Below are 21450 nucleotides of genomic sequence, written 5' to 3'. Positions count from 1 at the left end.
TGATGTGACCTGTACCTCCCCACACAGCCCAGTCTGAGCCAGAGATAGACGAAGTGGTTCCCAGGCTGCTGTCCGGGCAGGAGGCGCACCTGTCCCCGGACCACACTGCGCGCACACTGCGGCGCCGCGGCCAGCGCTCCCTGGACGACCCGGGTGGAGGACATTCTGACCCGGATAACATCATTCTTTCACTGCCCGCTTTCGGAAGGAGCCTGTATTTAAACCTGACGCGGGACAGCGCCTTTCTGTCAGGGGACTTCGTGGTCGAGGAGAGGCTTGGGGAGCAGAGCGCAGCGGTGAACCGCTTATCCACGAAGCACCACTGCTTTTACTCCGGCTCCATCATTAACCACACTGACTCCCAGGCATCACTGAGCACCTGTGGCGGCCTGGTAAATCATCTTCATTTTTTGGGCGACTTTTTGATAGCCTTTCATGTCATTCCATCCAAGCCGTTGTGCTCCAGACCTTGTAAAGGCAGGTTGGATTACAGCGTCCTGGCTGGGGGACATTCTCCATGTTAGTGGGCCCTGAACACCCACCCAGGTCTTTTTTGTTAAACTGGCTGATTAGACCTCTTCCCCGGACTGTGTGGGTGTGTTTAGACTGATTGATTGACATTTTCCTGAGTCTCGTGTTAGCCTCATTGCACCTGTTAGTGCAGGACAAATGACAGTTTTATCATTCTTATTGGTGGGGCTGGGCGACATGGAGAATATCATAATATTTTAGGCCAAATACTTCAGTGTCTATATTGCAATTGGTGCTTTCAGGAATATTGACACAGTGGGATTTGTGATAAAAAATCATCAGGAATGTTGATATGAGTATGGTAAAGGCAAATAATAGGAGTGGGGGAAAAACATATAGTATGGTATTGCAATATTTTCCGTGGCATTACTTAATCAATATACAAATGCCGAGTATCAATCTTATATATGCGTTTGTCTGCTTGACACTAGCATTTTGCAGCAATATAATTGAAGTGACACGAACAAACAAACATTTATCTTTTTAGATAAAACAGATGTTGACAAAGTTTTCTTTTGGGGACATCATTTTAAAATTGCAGAATATTGTAATAAGTTTAAAATCGTATTGTGACATAAGTATCGTGATAATAACGTATCGTGAGGCCACTGGTGATTTCACTTTACAGTAATGCAGCTTGTAAAACCAGGAAAAGGCAACACTCATTAAATATCACGGTATGAGAGTATCGGAAATCTAAGACGAAATCTAGTCTCACATCACAATATCAATTTAATATTGATAAATTGCCCGGCCCTGCACACTGCTAGAAAAGATTTGTGACCATATCAATTTCCATCTAAGCTGTGGGCCATTGAGCAGAAGGTCTTATCAGCCAGGAAAACTGAAAGTGTGTGTGCATGCGTGTGTGTATATGGGTGTGTGTGTGTGGGGACAGGCTTTTAACAACAGCCACTCTGTTGATGTGCCCCTGAGCATGATTTACTGCTCCTGTCTCATCAGTCATTGTAATTCCTTAAACCCTTTGGTGTTTTTATTTACGCCACAAGTCTCCTTTAGCATCATATTTAAACTCGCTGGGTCGGGACTATTCGCGTCCCTTTGACGCAGTTAGGTTAAGGAAAAGATGAAGAGTGGTCTTATGAAAGGTATGTTTCCGTGATACGTAGAACAAGAACAGGACAGATGGGTTTAGAAAAAAAAGAACGGGACAGTTGGGTTTAGGAAAAGTGACACATGGGACTAGGGCTGCACAATTAATTGAATTTGAATTACGATCACGATTCGTTTTTTAAATGCGTCATGTCATAGAACGCTCCGGGTTTTTTGCATAGCGCATCTACCGCTCTGTAAACCACTGTCTGCTCATGTGCCAGTCAGAGTTGTTCCCTGCATTAGCTCAGTTTCTAGATGTAGACAGTCCCAGAAGACAGAGTAACGGGAGGAAAACTCAACAGATAACAGTCGGTTATACGTCGGTCTCAAGGTTTACCAGTTTACTAGTAAACGCAACATTTTGTCCCGTCTGTGTTGTTTTTCAGACAACAGCAGTGACCAATGCTAGTCGGTGCTAGTTAGCGTCGGTTAGCTGTTAGCTCCTCTAGGACGCACCGATGCTAATGTCCTCGCGATTTTGTTATATGGATATGGTTTTTTACATGACCCATTTCTTCTGGAAAGCCGTGCCTGTCTTGGATCTCTACTCAACTCTCTCTCGTCTTACTCTCCGCGCCCTGACCCGCCATTCGACCCGTGCTGGACCCATTCATAATGAGTCAGCCGTCTCTCTGTGAGTATGTCCATCGTACTCCCTCTCTCTCCGTAGCTCTTTTAATCAGTTAGTGTTGAAAACAAGTGAAGGAGCTTTCACAGAGATACTTAATAAAAAAAAAAATATCCTACGCTATTTATTTCAGATAGCTAATTTTCATTTACATGTGTTGCAGCTCTATGTCTATACAACATACAACTTCAACATAAAAAGAATGTAGCATAGTATGGATGTGAAAGCAGTTATAAACAGCCTATGTGACAATAAAATTAGTTTTGGTTAAAATCAACTAATAATCGTGAGAATAATTGTGATCACAATATTGATCCAATAAATCGTGATTATCATTTTGGCCATAAAAATGCAGCCCTACCTGGGACATGAAAGTCCTGTATTCTTTGACCCGTCCACCACCCCAACCGACCTCCCCTTGTGGAATTTCGGCCTTCATACTACTCGCTAGGGGTGTAATGGCATGAAAATTTAACCTTACGGTTATAGTGACCAAAATTATCAGTTTTTGGTATTATCACGGTATTTTTAAAAGTGTGTTCAATATGTTCAGAAAGCAATAATAGGCCACACAAGCTGAAATCGTTTCAAAAAAGTGTAAGAGTGTTTATTATATTACAAAAATATAGGCAAAGCGTTATTAAAATGTCAACATCAAAGGAACAAGGGTTCATCATGTAAACAGCTTATATGTCAGGAACATTTCCAGTTGTACAGGTTTAAATGATACAAATCCACTACTACTACTTATATACTTGTTTTCTTCATCATCAAAATTGAATGTAAAACTGTACACATTTTAAAGTAAACCTTACATAAATAAGGAAAAAGTGCGTCATGCATGTAAAATAAATAGCCGCTGTAAACAAATTACAACAATGACTACAATCATGGGAAGGATAAAATACATGGTTTCCACACCGTGGTAATCCGCCGTGATAATGATATTTTAAATGAAAACTATAATTGTTATTGTCAACATTTTTATTGTTGTTTTACGTTACACCGGTAATTGTTACATCCCTACCACTCTCTTTAAGGGCTGCTTAGTGCTGCTCTGCTCAGTGCGTTCTACACACACGTTGAAGGGTGCTTATTGTTGTATTATCGTATTTGACGAAGAGAGCCACTGCCCAAGCATCCGCAGTGAGAATAGGTTGTCCGTGGATGCAATATGAGCAAACTCCGTCAGCTGGTGAAAACTGTGAGATGTGGTTCTAAGCTCACACTATGTTTTGACTGATTATGAGTTTTTTTGTTACACTGGTTTTGTTAAAACCTTGACTTGATTGTAATAAGAGAAATTTAATATCGCCCAACTATTTTTATTATCCATTAATCATTAATGTAACTTTTCAAAAAATGCAAAAATGGCAGAAAAGGCTGTCTTCAGCTTCTCCCATATAGATGATCTTTTTATGTCATATTAAACTGAATATCTTTGGGTTTTGGAATGACAAAACAAGACCTTTTAAACTCATCACCTTGGACTTTGAGTAAATGAGATTAACCTTTTTGTAACATTTTCTGACATTTTTTAGACCAAACGATTAATAGTTTAATTTAAAATAATTGGCAGAGTAATCAAAAATGCAAATAATCGTTAGTTGCAACCCTAATTGTGATATTGTCAGAGTAGAATGAGGTATTTCCTCAGATCTTTATGCTACCTTAGTTACTTAAAATTGGGAAACTGCAGTCTATGGGTCAAACTAACTAAATAACACTTAGGCCCAAGATCCATATCAAACAAAAGACTCTTACTTTCTGTAGGTCTGCTGTTCTCTAGCAGAGCCTGACTTCTGATCTCCCTGTGCAGGGCGGTTAAAGAAAATTTCCCCACTGTGAGCAATGAGGTTCCACATTATCCAAGGCATTTGGATGATGCTCTTATATAAAATGAGTGTGCAGGTAGGGGTTCAGGCTCAGTCCTGGAATCTTCAGCAGAAATAGGCTTGAAGCCAGCTCTTAAAGTAGACTGTGCGCCTTTATTTCCTCAATGACAGTCTGAGCATTCAGCTGACCTACGATGAATGAGCAGATCATTGTCCAGCTGCGTACAAGACACCAAGACACATGGTGGGTTTATATGGAGAAATAAAAATCACTGGCAGCTGCAGCAGTTAAACCTAGGATTGCAAAATTCCAGGAATATTCAAAGTGTAAACCTTCCATGGGATCTTATAGGAGTTTATGGGAATTCATGAGAAATTAAAGCGGCAAGCATCATTGAACAGGCCCCGCCCCTCCCAGCATGTTAGGACGCTTATGCGATTTACTTCCAATGTTGCGCACAGCCTCAGCAGAGCACGAGGAACAGCTGGGCCGAGTTTCCTGTGATTCATAATGACGGTGGCCGAAAATACGCAACACCTCCTGTTTTGACTGCCACGTACTACAGGAATTCTTTTGATAACTTTTTGTCATGAGGGTCCACTGAGTCTATGCAAGTTTTTGTGCAAATCGAGTCTACGCAAGTTTTTGTGCAAATCGGACTCACACCCCAGGAGGAGATAAGTTTCCCATGTATTGCTGTTTTGCTAGTTATTTTAAAAAAATAAAAAAATGCAATCTAATGGTCGATTGCGAGCAAATTTGGCAAAGATGCTAAATGGGCCATGAGGAACAACTTTGACAAGTTGTGGGGGCAATCGGAATAATTGTTGCTAAGATACGTAACTTCCTGTTTGTTGCACCGTTTGTTGCATTTTTCAAAATTCTTTTGATAACTTTTCATCTTGGAGGTCCACAGATGCTATTTGCAGAGTTTTGTGGAGATCGGAATCACGGCCTAGGAGGAGTTTGACAGAATGGAAAATGCATACTAAAAAATGGCCATTCAAATTGGCTGACTTTCCGTTGGGCGGGGCTAATAAAAGTAAATAGGAAATATGTCCAAAATGATGAGAGCAATGTGTGTACTAAATCTGGTGAAAATCACAGCAATTATTTCCAAGTTAAGGCCTTCCATGCATTAAGGGGCGCTATGGAGCCCGTTAACAGGTATGAATCAAAGTGCTGTACAGTCTCACAAAGCTCCCAGGTGTTTATAGGGGCGGTGTCAATTGTTGTGAGTTTTTGTACATATTGAGACCATCAAAAATGTGCCCAATGGCTAAAACCAATTATTGGGCGCTATAGTGCAACCATACCACTGTTTGTACCACCTAATTGTGAACTCCGATCAAAGAATTTCCTATTCTCTTCATGGCTGCATAACTTCAAGAGTTTTGTGCATCCTAAATTCCTGAAACACCCGTTTGTAAAATGAAAAATTTTGCACGAAAACCAACATGGCTGACTTCCCGTCAGATGGAAAAATTTCAAAGAAATGCTCCATGGACTTCAAGATGAGACCTATGTTCCCTCAAAATTTGGTATAATTTCCTCCGGACCATAGCAGACGTTAGGAAGCGCTAAGGAGCCCCCTGGCAACGCCCGGGCCCAAACACTACAGAACTTTGTAGTTTTTGCCAGGTCTGATGTTAGTCAAGTTTTCTGGCATGCCCCTCCAAAAATGCGAGTGACGTGGTGGAATAATATCTGGAACTGAAAGCAGTTATAAACGGGGGCCAAGCAAAAGTGGGACCTAAAGCGTAACGTGGTGAGGCAAAGGTCAGGAAATATCGAAAGGTGTGAGCTGCAAGGTCAGTTAAAGTTTCATCATTGAGGTCTTGAGATGGCACACGCCAAATTTGAAGTTGATCGGATGAAATCTCTGAGTTGTTCGTTAAAGTTATAGCATCTATAGTTTTTGGCCTACTTCCAGTTGCCATGAGTGGGAGCCATAACTTCAATTTCGGCCGGTAGATGTCCTCAGGGTTAGAGTCTTATGAATTCTGAAAATGTTCAAGCCAATTGGACAATGTACACTCAAGTTACACCCACTTTGTTTCGATAGCGAAAGGCACAAAATGGACATGTGGAAATAGCCAAAATTGCACTAATTTGCACTTTCAATTCAAAATGGTGGTCTTCCTGCACTGGTGAAGAAGTTCTGGCTAGTCCACAAAGCATTCCGGGATGGGAGAAAAACATGCTCGGGGTCATTGGCAGCGCTTTAAGTGCTGCACAGAGCTTTGGTGGCACAGCAAAATAGTCTCGGGAAGGAGATTGTTTTGGTTGAACATGTGTATGTTTAAAAGTTGTTTTAGTCGTGCAACAGAAAACTCTAATTGGACAGATAGTCTAGCTAGCTGTCTGGATTTACCCTGCAGAGATCTGAGGACCAGGTAACCATGAATCCACCAAAGTTTAAAATTTCAACCCAAAGAAAGCTGAAAAGAAGGACATACGGCGGAATCTCCAGCAGGAACGGAGCAATCCTGGATCTGGCTAGTCATGCAGCATTCCTGGATATGAGAAAAACTTGATCTGGTTCATTGGCATTTCTTTAAACAAGTCACAATGGTTTTGGGCGGTGTATAGCCGGATGTAGCCATGGTGTTTCCGGAAAGTAGCTTTGAGAAGGAAGTTGTTTTGGTGGAATAGTGCAAATAGGGATGTCTGAGTGTGGAAGGAGAATGTTACTCAAAAAAACCAATGCATATAACTTGATTGTCGGTTCTAGCCCGGAGGATGTTTCAATCCGGAGTTTAGAATGCCAACACAAAGAAAGCGGAAGGTGAGGGACATCCGGCTGAAGATTGGTTGGAGAATTGGCGCAGTGGGTAGTATTACATTCAATTTATCTCCTCCCTAGGGAGGTGTTCCAGACACGTTCAGCTGGGAGGAGGCCTCGGGGAAGAACCGGGATTAGGTGGAGGGATTATATCTCCAACCTGGCCTGGGAACGCCTCCGGATCCCCCAGTCGGAGTTGGTTAATGTGGCTCGGGAAAGAGAAGTTTGGGGTCCCCTACTGGAGCTGCTCCACATCTGCATTTGACTCACATTGGGTATTGACACCGGCAAAAACTGATTTCTGTCTGTGAGAGTGTGTGCAGCAGTTTTGGAAAACTGTGTTACTGGATGTATCGGCGCTTTTGAAAGATATTTCATCAGGTAAAAAGTAATAGATTGGCTATGATCTGTCAGATATAAGCCTCATGAATGAAATCAAGTCATTTTGAGGCATAAACAACCAGTTTCACAATCATTGACAAGGTAGAAGCCACAATCACTTTTTGGCAAGTGGAAAAAAGAATGGATCGGATATAATTTAGAGCACAGGGCGCTCCTACAGACGGAAATCCCTTTTTGGCAGACAATCACTTTTTGGCACAACTCTGACCGTGTGTGTGAGAGGACAGAAATGCGACAATAAATGACAGGAGTTAAGACCCTCGCACTGAGCTGAAATGGAAAAGAATAAATCCATAAATTCAAAACCAAATTCAATGAATCCAACTAATGAATAACTAAATAGTCCAGCCCTACCTTTTTTTGATGCAAAAATGTATAGGAATGTAGCACAACATGGCAGTGAAAGCAGTGCCTTGTTTATTTAAATGTTGAAGTGCAATCCAAATATTTTGTCCCTAAAGTCAATGGATAATCAGGGTAAATAATCATGATCTCAATATGAATCAAAATAATCGTGAGTAACATTCGGACCATAATGAGAATTCACTTAAATGGGCATACTTTAAACGAAAACATGTCACAACATTCCTTGACCTAGAATTTTTTTTGTGTATTCTGATCTCATCGAGGCACACCACTAACAAACCACTTCAGCAGCTAAATCCTTGTTTTCCAATGGTATCCAATGGTGTGCGTTCTTCTCTTGCTCTGCGCATCAGTTTTTTTTATATTTTGTTTTGGGCATTTTAGGCCTTTATTTGAGAGGACACCTGAAGACATTAAAGGGGAGAGATAGGGGGGTGACATGCAGCAAAGGGACGCATGTTGGAATCAAACCCCTGGCTGCTGTATTAAGATTGAGCCTTTGTACATGGGGTGCACACTCAACCAGGTGAGTTACCAGGGTGCCCCGCACCCCGTCTTTTTTTTTTTAGCGTTTTTTTAGATTTGCATAAACATGAAAGATCCCGTACGTAGTATATTTACTATATTAAATCCCCAAATGACCCCAATGCCTCATCAGATATTAAAGAAACATGCTAAGTTGAAATATTATCTTTTCTGTCAACGATGTCAATGCCAGTATTTTCGCCTAATTTCCGTTCCATGACGGAATGTCTGTTTGTGTTTTGGCCTGTGTGTTGGCATCGACTGTACAGTTTGACAGCCAGGCTGGGTTGCCAGATATAGGAAAATATAAACCCAGCGCACTACAGCTGTAACATAAGTACAGCCGTGGAAGCAGCAAACAAACCAACAAGATCAACAGAGAGAGATTCTAACCGACTTACAAAACCCTAGCATGTTTCTAACAGTTGCGTTACCAGAGACTTTACTAACCCCAGGTAAATATTTGAGGTGTATTTGAAAGATGGAGACAACTTAGAGCCCAGGGACGCAGGGTTGGCGAATTTCCTCCTGAAGTATTAGCTTCAGGCTAATTTATCACGGCTACTAGGGAGGGGTATTTTATGTAATTTCAACATTCGTATACTCACTTTGAATTATCTCTGAGAATCCTTATTCAGCTATTTTCAAAAACCCCAGACTAATTAAAGAGCGAGAGAGAGGAAGCCTGCAATGGACTGAAATGTATGATACAAAAATGTACTTGGATCATTAAGCCGATTGTCAAATGCACAATTCTCTGGTTTATCAGTGAAGTGTCTGAACTACATGCAGACTGGATTCTCTACTCCCAGAGTGATGGCTGACAGCGGAGTTACATACGTCTCATGTATGCAGAGATTGGAAGTAACGCAGTACAAATACTTTGTTACTGCAATGTAGATTTTTCAGATATTTTTACTTTACTATTTATTTTTATGCCAGCTTTTTACTTTTACTCCTTACATTTTACAAAATTGTCTCATTACTTTAGTTTCAAATTTTTTCAGCTGAGTAACTTATTTTTTGCGTCATCAATACCCAATTCAATCTAATTGGAGGGGAATATATGCTGCACTTGACGCACCACTACAATTTGCCATCTGTTGGTTGTTAGTTGTAAGTATAGGGAACTTCTTAATTAATGTCTGTTTAGTAATTTATATTTTATCCTTTATTTTCTTTCCAGAAGCCATATTTGAAACACACACACACACACACACACACACACACACACAAACACAGGCGCACACACACACACACACATAGATTCCTTTAAATGTTAAGGGGAAGATTAAAAAAAGAAACTGGATCTGTGAATTTTCACAGAATCACAACTGAATTCATATCTTGCTGCTCAATCAGAATCTTGTTAACCTGGAGTCCTACTCTCCGTCACAATAATAATATCTGTGATGTTTAAGGCCTATTGGCAGACATCCATTTAAAATGTAGGCAATGGCATATAAAGAACCTTTTTTCCATGTCCACTGAAGTTTATCTAGTGACATGTGTGTGTGGTCCAGGTAGCTTTGCATAAATAATGGTTGTTATTCGCAAGGCTACTTTACTGTTACACTGTAAGTACTTTGTTACTTTTACTTGAGTAAAAAAGTTAAATCAGTTCTACTTTTACCAGAGTATTTTTTAACACAAGTATCTGTTCTTCTACTTGAGTATGGGAAATTAGTACTTTTGCCATCTCTGCATGTATGTAATGTCTGGATTGTCACTGTGCTGCATTTTTATGGAGTATGATAATCTGGTCATGGGCCACATCTCTCGCCCGCGTCAAGGCACCGTCTCACTTGCTCTCACTCGGATTTGCATCTTACTTAAAGTTGCATCCAGTAACAGCTTAGTGTTTTTCGCCGTGTTTACGGTCACCACCAAAGAACATTACCTGCCCAAACACTAGTAAAAATACAGGATTTCCTTTCCTGCTTAACAGAAAATGCAGCTGTGCAAATAACAATTAAAAAATGTAGTCAAAAGTCAGAAGTGTTGGCCAGGCAGTTTCACCCTCCATGTTGCCTGGAGAAACAGAGGAGAGATGCATAAAAGCTTTACAAAAGAAACGCAAGATAAAACTATATCGACATAAACGGGATTATGTCATTCCATATCTTGTTGTATAATACATTGATATACTGTATCTTAAAAAGTCCATATACCACCCAGCCCTAACACAGTGCCATGGTTAGCATTGCTAAGCCTCTGTTCTGATTGACAGGTCTGTGTGTAGCCATACCCATAATTTACAAAATGAACATCATGCTGTGTTGAAGTCTTGAAAGTAGTGATTTTGACCATAAACTGATTAGAAAATGATTACTGAGGTAATAAATCAAGTGAGAAGTAGGCTCAATTTCTCATAGATTTCTATGCAGTTGGATAATCACAGAGGAGAGTTGGAATACTTACTGAAGTGTAATTGTGTAATAATTTTACTTGGTTAAACAGACCAGACCTAGGTTGCACCCATAGACTGAAATATGTAATTGTGATTACGTCACATAATTGTCCATAGCTAACACCAGATTAACATATTTCCATCTGCAATGCGGTTCCTTGACAAAAAAGAACACACTTTTTCCGACAATCTCAGAGACTATCCTGTTGTTGTTTTTTGTCTCGTAAATCTCGTACATTTATCACTTTAATCTTTTAAAAAAAGCAAAGTTTTTTTCTTGTAGATTTAGATCAAAGAAATTCAGGTTTTTCTTGGAATACTACACTCTCCATGGTTCCCTGATTTAAATTTAGTTTTTCCTACAATGGTTCTAATAGGTTGTCGTACGCACTCCTCCAGCCGATTGAGGATCCTCAGATCCATCCAACCTCAGCTGTCCAGGATTGGTTGTGATATACCTCTTTATCTCCAGCTAATGCCTATGAATAGAGCCATGTCTCTGTGTTTTGTGGAGCTGTAGAAAGGCTTTAATCCATCCTCCAGTCCACATTATGCTGGCTAACAGCATTTGTTAGCCCTGGGGCTTAGCCAGGAGTGGAATGTCTGTGCAAACGTTGAAACAAACTGAGTTGCTGCTTTATTTTATGGCATACCAAAATGCTCTAGTCAGAGCAGGCCTGTTCATAGTGCTGCACTGTGACTGCTGAATCTGCATTGTCTTGTTTCTCTCTTTCTGCCATTGTTGCTGTGCAGACCTCACACGTTAATGTTCGAAAGAGTGCAGAGTGGTTATTACAAAGTTTTGTAGGAACTTGACTGTACTTTGACGTGGAATTTTATTAGCAGAATTTCTTCCCCATGCTCTAGGAAGAGTGCCTTTATTTCAGGAACAACAGAAATTGTTGTGAGGACCACTTTGAGAAAGAAGCCAGGGTTTTGTCCAGTAGGGCGGTAAAAACTGGTCAAAAGTGACCTTTGAAAATTTGTTCTAAAAACATTGATCTGTTTGTGCACATTATGTCCATAAGACGGCAGACCAATAGAACGGAGGCATACCTCCTTGTATAGGTATGTTTGTTTTATCTAACATTTATTTTTTTAATTACCAACACATTACAAAATAAACTAATAAAATAATGTCCTGTATAATGTAAAAGTTAATTGCAACACTTTACACCCCCCAACTCTCTCTCTCTCTCTCTCTCTCTCTCTCTCTCTCTCTCTCTCTCTCTCTCTCTCCTCTCTCTCTCTCTGGAGCATGCAGAAGGCAGGACAAGACGCTGATTACACGCAGCTGTTTGTAATTTGGTCATAAACAACAGAGTCTCTTGCCGTTCCCTGAATCTGTCCTACGATATTGGTGTTGGCTCTTATCGACAGAAATGTCCAGATCTATTTGTCTCTCCAGTTAGACATCGTTGGCGTCTTTGTGCCGTCTTCTTCTTTGCCCTTGTTGTTTGTTTATCTCCGGTAGCGGCAGCCACATGTTAGAAAAGTCACCAACACACCCACCTGTTCGCTCCTCCCGACCGGCTGGGCTCAATTAGACAGGAAGCGGAACATTTTAGGAAGCAGTGGCCCCCAGAGAACTCCCAAAAATACAATTTCATATTTAAATGTGACTTTTTCGTACAATTCAAATATGTATTAAAAATTAAAATATTCAGTGACCGCACTACTGACTACATTGACAAATTGTTACCCTTTCTGTGAACACCAGACATGAGGAGGCAACAATTAAACATGCTTGATTTGATTGCTTCATTAAATGGAAGCACAGTTATTTTCTACTCCTCTCAATTACGTAAATGAAAAAGAAAAGCTGATTGGTGTGGGCATTGGCTTAAAATTATAGATTTACTGGTATTGAACAAAAAACAACAACCTATATGTGGAAGTCCATCACTTTGTAAATGAACTACTTAGTTGGGCGGCAGTGATGTGCTAAATTTTTTCCCTTCAATCAAATATCAACTTAAACCCCACTTCTAAATCTGAGGCCGTAGTTTTTAGCAGGTAAGCAAAACAGTGCCTACTCCGGGTAGTCAAGTGAAAGAGTTCAAGTACCGTGAGGTATCGAGTCAGGGGACAATGGTGCGGGAGAGTGGTTGGAGAATCTGTGCAGCGGGGCGGTATTGCATTCACTTTATCACATCGTTGGGACTAAAATTGAGCTGAGCCAGAAGGCAGAGCTCTCCATCTACCGGTCAGTTTTTGTTTTGACCCTCACCCAGGAAGAGAAGATTAGTGATCCTTTAAGAAGCTCGATGTAGAGCCGCTGCTCCTTTGCCTTGAAAGAAATCAGTTGAGGTGGTTTAGGCATCTGGCAAGGATACCCCCTGGGCGCCTCCCTAGGCACGTCCAGCTGGGAGGAGGCCTTAGGAAAGACTCAGGACTAGGTGGTGGGATTATATCTCCACCCTGGCCTGGGAACGCCTCAAAGCCCCCAGTTGGAGCTGGTTAATGTGGCTCAGGAAAGTGAAGTTTGGGGTCCCCTGCTGGAGCTGCTGTCCTTGTGACCTGACCCCTGGTATGTGGATGGCGATGTTCACTCAACTCAGCCCAACTTTAAGGCCAACTTATGCTTCTGCTTTAAATGAATGTTGTGGCTACTAACATAGGTACGTGGAGATACCGGACACTACACTGTAGCCGGCCGTTAACTTTTGAGAGAGTACTACTTTGATTATGGTTTGCACTTTAAAAAAATAAGACAAACAAAATGTTGTTATAGTTGGAGAGATTTCCATCTAGTTATCTATTAAGTTCTTTTTGTCAAAGAGTGAGTTAAAATGATGGTTTTGAGCAATTAACCCACTGATGAAAGCCCTTGCATTTGCTGCTTTGCCAAGTAAAACAATCGGAGTGTCTGTGGCAACTTTCCCACCCTAAATTCAAATGCAGCGCTCTGTTAATGATTCTTCTTACGTCAGTCAGCAGGGGTTGTTCTCCTCATCTTCCCCATGGTCCAGGTGCATCTTGACCGTGCCGGTTATGCTGAGGAACAATGCAAAGAAAAAAATAAAATAAATAAACTAAAAAGATGTAGTAACGTCTGAAGTCAAACAAGTGAAATCAAAAGAAGATTATGCCATAGGCCATTTTTTAAAATTGCGTTGAAATTCTTTATTTTTTATTTAATCTCAACTGGTGTTAATCTTTACACATTAATATAAGTTGATAAGCGATTCTTCAATGCATCGTTACATCCCTAGTAACTGCTTGGTTATATTATATTTAAACACTTTCCATAGACGTAGCTACTAAAATTCTACTTTTCTAGACTCTTGTGGGAATTATCACACTTTAATTTTGTGCATGTTTCTGTTTTATGTAAACAGATTGGGCTCATCCAGCTCGGGGAGGTCAGCCTATTCATTCAGCCGGTGGGTGAAAATGGCCCCTCTCAATCGTTCTCCGGACTAAAACACCGGCTGCTGCGACACAGACGCTGTGCCAAGACCAGCTCTGCTCCAGATGTTGACCAGTCGAATTACTGTGGGACTGTACACGGTAAGTGACTCAGAGAGAGACTGGATGGGTCAGGAAATGGGATCATTGTCACAGGGACTGACAGGTTTGCTAAAACAGTTACAAACAAGACGGCAACCCTCTACATATTTAAGACACTGTAAATTAAGTTTGTGCAAGTTCATTCTGGAAGACCTCTATGCTTCACATTTTTCTCTTTCCCAATCTAATCAGCCACCTGGTAATCAGCTGACTCGTGGCCGTTCAGTCTTGAATTAAACCAACCACATTTTGCCACAATCTCTGTGAGCTATCTGGTTATATCATTTAAGCCTTATATCTCTTCTACTCTCTGCTGCTGTCGGTTGTCATTTCAGGCCCTTTGATGCAACCCTCCTCTCTCCCCATTCACCTCCAGTTCTCATTATTCCATGCCCAGGGTCCCTTCATCAGAAGCCCTGCTCCACATCACATCCATCCAGATCCACAGGCTTTTCCTTTACCTAAGTTTCAACTTGTCTGTTGGTGAATCTTTGGTCTGAACTGGGCTTTAATCTCACCTCAGGGATCCTGAAACATCTTCCAAATCCCTGCAGTGATGTGCTCGCAGTAAGCTGTGTGAATAACCTACTGCCCGCATTTCCACCCCCCGGCTGAAATGTGCCAGTTGAACATCTCAGGAAGCAGTGCTAATAAATCAGATGTTTGAGAGCAGCATTTACTGCAATCTGATACGCTTTGATGTTCATTCAGCCCCAGTGTGTTGTAAGAGTGGCTGTGTGGAATGCAGATGTTTCCTTATTTAATGTGTATCTCTTTCTGTAAAGGTCTTGTTGGAACCTGCTGAGCCCCTTGCTGTTAACACTATTAAAAACAGAGCAAACCCCTCTCTGCTCTTTTACATTGATAATGTGCATATTTTTCTAACCCTTGCTCTCTCTTTGCCAAGAATATAGATGTTTGCAGTGGCGGGAATTCACAGTGAGGAATTTTCTTTTTTCAAAGCAGAGCAAACCAGGTCTCTGGTGTTTTTGGACTATAGCAGTTTTTGTAGTGTTGAACACACCTGAACACAAGATCCAGTGCAAAGCTTAAATGACCAGCTCTGAACGTCATGGAAAAGTTGAAATAGTTGCAAATTGGAGTAAAAGTTATTCCAACATGTCTGTGAGCAGAGAGCTGTTCTGGGAGTGCAATCAATGAGTGAAGCCAAAAAAACACACATCCAGAATCACACAGCCAGAAGCCTGAATTAAAAGTCTGCTTGCTCTACAAACATCTCATTAGATATCTTTTTAGTTTTACAAACAATTTAGTTAGTTGGCAGGAGAAACACATCCCATTTTTGATTGAACATCAGCCAGGTGTCAATTCGATATGTACAGTGTGACCTCATTGTTAAGACTTTAGTTATTAAGCCATCTTTAATTTTGTTATTTACATCTGCTACATCTACATTTTTCTTTTTTATCAGATCCACATTCTTTTCCTAACCTTAACCATACTACAGGTTTTGGTAAGTTACAGCGAAGTCATGTTACATTTTAATGGTCAAAGTAAGCTGTACTGCAAAATGATATTAGCACTTTCTTACTCGTCACATATACGCAGTATAATGCAGTCAAATTATATTTCTACATTTCAACCCACAGACGACAAGAGATTCATCCTGGAGGTGGAAAAACATAATACCACATCAATTTCAGTTTTATTTATAGTATCAAATCATAACAAAAGTTATCTTGAGACACTTTACAGATAGAGTAGGTCTAGACCACACTCAATTCTAGTAATTCCCCCAAGAGCAAGCAATAGTGCAAGCAACTAGTGCGACAGTGGCGACGAAAAACTCCTTTTTAGGAAGAGACCTGGGACAGACCCAGGCTCTTGGTAGGCGGAGTCTGATGGTGCCGGTTGGGGGTGTGATGCACAGTGGCACTAATAGTCACAATAAAGATAATGGAACAGTGACTACAAATGGTAGTCTTAGTAGTTCATATCATAGCTGGGCGTTACGGTATGTAGCGTGGCATAGCAGAGCATAGGTGGAGGTAGCGGGATGCAGCAGGGTTCAGCAGGACTCATCCTGGATCGCATCACAGATCCTTTTTTTGTTTTGTTTATCAGGACAAAAAATAGAAGGCATGGAGTAGGGCTGCACAATTAATCAAATTTTAATCGCGATCACGATTTTGACTTCCCACGATCAAATTTGCGTGATCAAGCGTTTTTTTTTGTTTTTTTTTAAGCGTCATTTCATAGAACACTCCGGGTTTTTTGCAGAGCCAATCTACCGCTATAACGTCTGCTCATGAGCCAATCAGAATAGTTCACTGCACCCCTTGCAGTTTAGTTTCTAGATGTAGACAGTCCCAGAGGACAGAGTAGCGTGAGAAAAACTCAACAGATAGCAGTCGGTAATACGTCGGTCTTAAGGTTTACCAGTTTACCAGTAAACGCAACACTTTGTCCCGTGTATTGTTTTTCAGACAACAGCAGTTAGCAGTGCTAGTCGGTGCTAGTAGCGTCTGTTAGCTGTAAGCTCCTCTAGGACGCACCGGCGCTTATGTCCTCACATCCTCTGCAATGTTGTTTAAATGGATATGGTTTAATTTTGCGTTACATGACCCATTTTGTCTGTAAAGCCGTGCATGTGTTGGATCTTTCTACGCTCTCTCATCCTACTCTCTCTCCTCTTACTCTCCGCGCCCCGCCACACAGCGGCCGCCGGTCCACACTTCTGATATTTGTCTACAGTTTTAATTGTTACTAACACAGCTGTATATTCTTAAGTATGAGGGGCAAACCTGTATTTGTACCAGTGTTTCCATGGTAACTCTGGTATCGCGGCGGCCACGGCGAAGAACACAGAAGAAGTTATTGAATGCAACTAACTTCAGTTGGTAGAGTAACAGCGTGTGAGACGGAGCTGCTGGACCTGGACCTGGCCAGAGATGTGACCCATGGCCAGAATATCATAGTTCATAAAAATGCAGCGCAGTTAAGATACAGACGCCGTGTTTATCCACCCTTCGACCCGTGCTGGACCCGTTCATAATGATCAGCCGTCTCTCTGTGAGTAGCGTCCATCACACTCCCTCTCCAGTTATAAATAGCCTATGTGACAATACAATTTGTTTTGGTTTTAAATCAACAAATAATCGTGAGAATAGTTGCGATCAAAATTTTGATCAAAATAATCGTGATTATCTTTTTGGCCATAATCGTGCAGCCCTAGCATGGAGTTTAATTGCAGGAGTGCTTGGAGTGGAAGGTAGATACTAGCTTAATAAACACTTGATTTTCCTGTAAAGGAGTACCACTGCGATTGGATTTTATGATGTTAAATTGAAATTTTAAAATCTGCATTTAAAAATAAAGAAATATATCATTAGGTCTCAGCTAGTACAATAACTTTTTTTTTTCTTTTTTTCTTTTGCTCCCTCCCCCCTTGCTTGAATGTCAAACTCTGCTTATGGGTGGTGGATGGGTCAAACAAGACAGGACTTTCACCCAGGAGACCAGGGATCGCGTCCCACGTGTGACGGTTCCTTTCCCCGCTGTTCTTTTCCTAACCACAACCGTCCCGTTGTTGTAGCGCGTCCGGCGTGTGTCATTTCAAAGGAGAAAATCGTGTTACTGTTGAATGATTCAATAAATCAAAATAACGTGACCATTTCACGAACTGCCGTGAGACCGGGTTGTGTACATCTTGATATTTTTTATCCCACCACTAAATGTTTTTTACATTTCTCTCCTGAAGGGGAAGATGTCTGTGCACTTCCCTGTAATCTGAGATTCAAACGTATTCCGGACAAACTAGATTGGGAACGTCACTGATCCGTGAACCAAACAGATGGAAGGTCTTCAACATTCTTGAATAGCATATGGTAATAATAATGGTCCAAAATTATGTACAATTACTTTTTTTTATTGAGATATGCCAAAGTAAGTCTTCCATAAACTTGGGAAAAAACTGCTGGTCTGATTTAAATGTTAGTGTGTGTTGACTAAAATGACTAATGACTGACCAAAAAAACCAAAGGACCGCATTGGTGGGAGATGGCACTCAAGTTAAATGAAATAGGATGATGGAAGGCTGGTTGTAATAATAGGCCGTCACTGTTGAATTTGATAGCATATCAGCATTAGGGGTGGGGGAAAAAAATTGATACAGCATAGTATCACAATATTTTCAGTGGCAATACTGTATCGATACACAGGCGCCATGTATGGATCTTTCATTATATACAGTCCCTGACAAAAGTCTTGTCGCTTATCTATTTTGTAGAAAGACCTGCAATTAACCTGACTCTTAATTAATCAATTGGTGTAAGAAATAGCTCAGATGAAAAGCTAAAACCCTCCCAAATGATGTTCAATGCACTAAAATAAATTAGTTTCACTAAAAAAAGATTTATTATTTAAACAAGACAGAAAGGTCAAATTTTGGCAAGACAAAAGTTTTGTCGCCTATACATAAATTGAACAAATTTACTACAAATACTAAAATATGTCAGCAAATTAAATAGTGGTGTTGTGAGATTGAAATTTAATATCTCGTATGACTTCCATGAGCTTGAAGGACTTCATCCATGCGGTTTGGCAAGGATTCATACAATGTATTGATGAAGTCATCAGGAATAGCTAGGAAAGCAGTCTTGCATGCCTCCCAGAGTTCATCAATATTCTTTGGTTTGGTCTTTCATACTTCTTTCATCCTACCCCACATATGCTCAATGATGTTCATGTCTGGTGACTGGGCCGGCCAATCCTGGAGCATCTTGATCTTCTTCGCCTTGAGGAACTTTGAAGTGGAGATGGAAGTATGCGATGGAGCACCATCCTGCTGGAGAATTTGGCCTCTTTTATGGTTGGGATTATAAGAGGTAGCTAAGATTTCTTGGTATTTGAGACTATTGATGTTGCCTTCCACCCTGCAGATCTCTCGCACACCCCCCATACTGGATGTAACCCCAGACCATGATTTTTCCACCACCAAACTTCACTGTTTTCTGGGTGAATCTTGGATCCATGCGGGCTCCAGTAGGTCTCCTGCAATATGTGCAACTGTGGTGTAATTCAACAGAAGTTTCATCTGAAAAATCCACTTTCTTCCACTTCTCCATCGTCCATCCTTTTAGCAGGCTGTGGGCCTTGGCAAATGCCACACAGTTTTTCAATTGTCTTTTGTTTAGTGCTGGCTTCTGGGCACTGATTCGACCATGGAGGCCATTTCGAGACAGAATCCGACAAACCGTTCTGGTTGACACAGGGACTTCAGGGGACCAGGTCTGGTGGAGCTCTGCTGCAGTGGAAAATGGGCTGGCCTTGGATTTTCGAGCCAACAAACGGTCCTCTCGAGCAGTTGTCTTGCGGGGTCTGCCTGACCTGGGCTTGTCAAAAACATCTCCAGTGTCTTCAAATGTTTTTTTAATCCTCTGTACTTGACGCTGAGACACATTGAAGGTGTCTGCCACATCAGCAGTGGATCTGGTCTTCAGCCTCTTGATAATCAAAACTTTAGTCTCAGGGTGAATCTTAGGCATGTTTGCAGAGGTCTAGTTGCAGTTGATGTGAAGGTCTAGTGTACTGGGGTTGTTTTTATACACACCTGAGACCTAATTGATCCATTATTAGTCACAGGTGAAGCTCATATGACAAGGCGACAACACTTATGTCTTTGCAAAAATTGACTCAATGGGCTTTACCAAGCTTTGAATATTAGAATACTTTTTGACAGTTTCTTTTTGCACTGAAACATTATTACAAAAGCTGTTGGGATTAAAATGAGCCATTTCTTGTAAATAAATCTTGATTAGAAATATATTTCAGCGGCACTTCAGGTCAATTTGTACACAAGCGACAAGAGTTTTGTCAGGGACTGTATGTGTTGGTCAGTTTGTCTGCTTGACAATCCCATTGTGCAACAATAAAATTCTTTTTAGATAAAACAGATGTTGACAAAGTTTCCTTTTTGGGACATCATTTGAAATTGGGAAAAATTAGAAGTTGGAAAAAAGGTTTTATTTTTAACCTTTATTTAACCAGGAAGTCCTTTGAGATTGAAATCTCTTTTTCGAGGGAGACCTGGCCAAGACAGCACACCGGATTACAATACAAACAAAAATACAGCATAAACAAAATCATACATAAAGGAAAGGACAGGTCACATGTGGAAGTTACATTTTTGAATTAGATGACATTTTAACATGGCCTTAAACTCATTTAATGGGACGAGATCATTTAGATGGAGCAAGTTTTGCAAATTATTCCAAGACCATGGAGCGAAGTAAGAGAAGGCTTTCTTCCCCAGCTCAGTAAAACCCCTTGGAACCTGGTAAGAGCACCACCTGGTGGAACGGAGATGAAAATGACGAGTTCAGCATGAGGAGATTGCGTGAATATGCCGGCAGTTTACCCAACATGGCCTTGTATAGAAAAATATACAAATGAAGTTGTCTACGTAGACTTGGGGACGGCCAGCCTACCAGTTCATGCAGCGAACAATGATGAGTACGGGAATAAGAGTTGGTTAAGAAGCGCAGAGCACTATGGTACACAGAATCTAATAGGTGGAGAGTACTAGAGGCAGCATGCATGTAGACAACATCACCATATTCCAAAACACTTAAAAAAGTAGCCTGCACAAGTGTTTTTCTGGCTGACATGTTAAAACAAGTTTTATTTCTAAAATAAAACCCCAGCCTTAGTTTCAGCTTTTTTACAAGCTTTTCAACATGAACTTTGAAAGAAAGTTTGTTGTCCAGGCAAAAACCTAAATACTTATATAACGAAAGTCTCCACTTAATGTGTTAATAGTTATATTATCTGGGGATTGGGAATGAGCCCTTGTCAACGTCATAAATTTGGTTTTCTTAGTATTTAGCATTAACTTAAGGCCATGTAGAGAAACTTGAAGCTGTTGAAAGGCTAACTGAAGGTCATGCATTGCTTGGTTCAGTGAAGAGGCAACTGAATATATCACAGTATCATCTGCATAAAGGTGCAGTTTAGCAGTTTGCATGTCCTTTCCAATATTATTTATGAATATAGAAAATAAAATAGGGGCTAAAATCGAACCTTGAGGAACACCCATAGAAATTTCTAAAAAGTCTGATTTAAGACCATCTATAGAAACACATTGTGTTTGCTCTGTAAGATAGTTTTTGAACCAATTAATAGCTGTGCTTCCTATACCTATGATACTCAATCTATCTAGTAATAACTTATGGTCAGCAGAGTCAAATGCTTTGGACAGATCCACAAATAATGCAGCGCAGTGTTGCTTCTGGTCCAAAGCATTTATAATGTCATTTAATAGTAACAAAGTTGCTGTAACAGTGCTGTGTCCAGCTCTAAAACCTGACTGTACATCAG

General features: G+C 40.8%; 2 protein-coding genes and 1 long non-coding RNA gene across 3 annotated transcripts in view; all 3 read left to right on the top strand.

The window, feature by feature from the left end:
• Positions 1 to 6022, top strand: part of cers3a (ceramide synthase 3a) — a 46263-nt gene extending 40241 nt beyond the window's left edge. The window contains exon 12 of the transcript XR_004335143.1: positions 6012 to 6022. The gene's annotated coding sequence lies outside the window, so the exon portion shown is untranslated. The remainder of the gene's footprint in view (positions 1 to 6011) is intronic.
• Positions 1 to 21450, top strand: part of LOC116702410 (uncharacterized) — a 295446-nt gene that overhangs the window by 58843 nt on the left and 215153 nt on the right. The gene's annotated exons all lie outside the window — the stretch shown is intronic.
• The window catches only part of adamts17 (ADAM metallopeptidase with thrombospondin type 1 motif, 17), a 116652-nt gene that overhangs the window by 594 nt on the left and 94608 nt on the right, over positions 1 to 21450 (top strand). The window contains 2 exon segments of the mRNA XM_032536540.1: positions 28 to 392; positions 13941 to 14112. Of these exon segments, the coding sequence (XP_032392431.1) occupies positions 28 to 392; positions 13941 to 14112 (537 nt within the window).

This window comes from Etheostoma spectabile, chromosome 15 (genome assembly GCF_008692095.1).
Source record: "Etheostoma spectabile isolate EspeVRDwgs_2016 chromosome 15, UIUC_Espe_1.0, whole genome shotgun sequence".
NCBI classification, from domain to species: domain Eukaryota; kingdom Metazoa; phylum Chordata; class Actinopteri; order Perciformes; family Percidae; genus Etheostoma; species Etheostoma spectabile.
The sequence above is the reverse complement of the archived record's forward strand: the minus strand, read 5'-3'. Positions and strand labels throughout refer to the sequence as shown.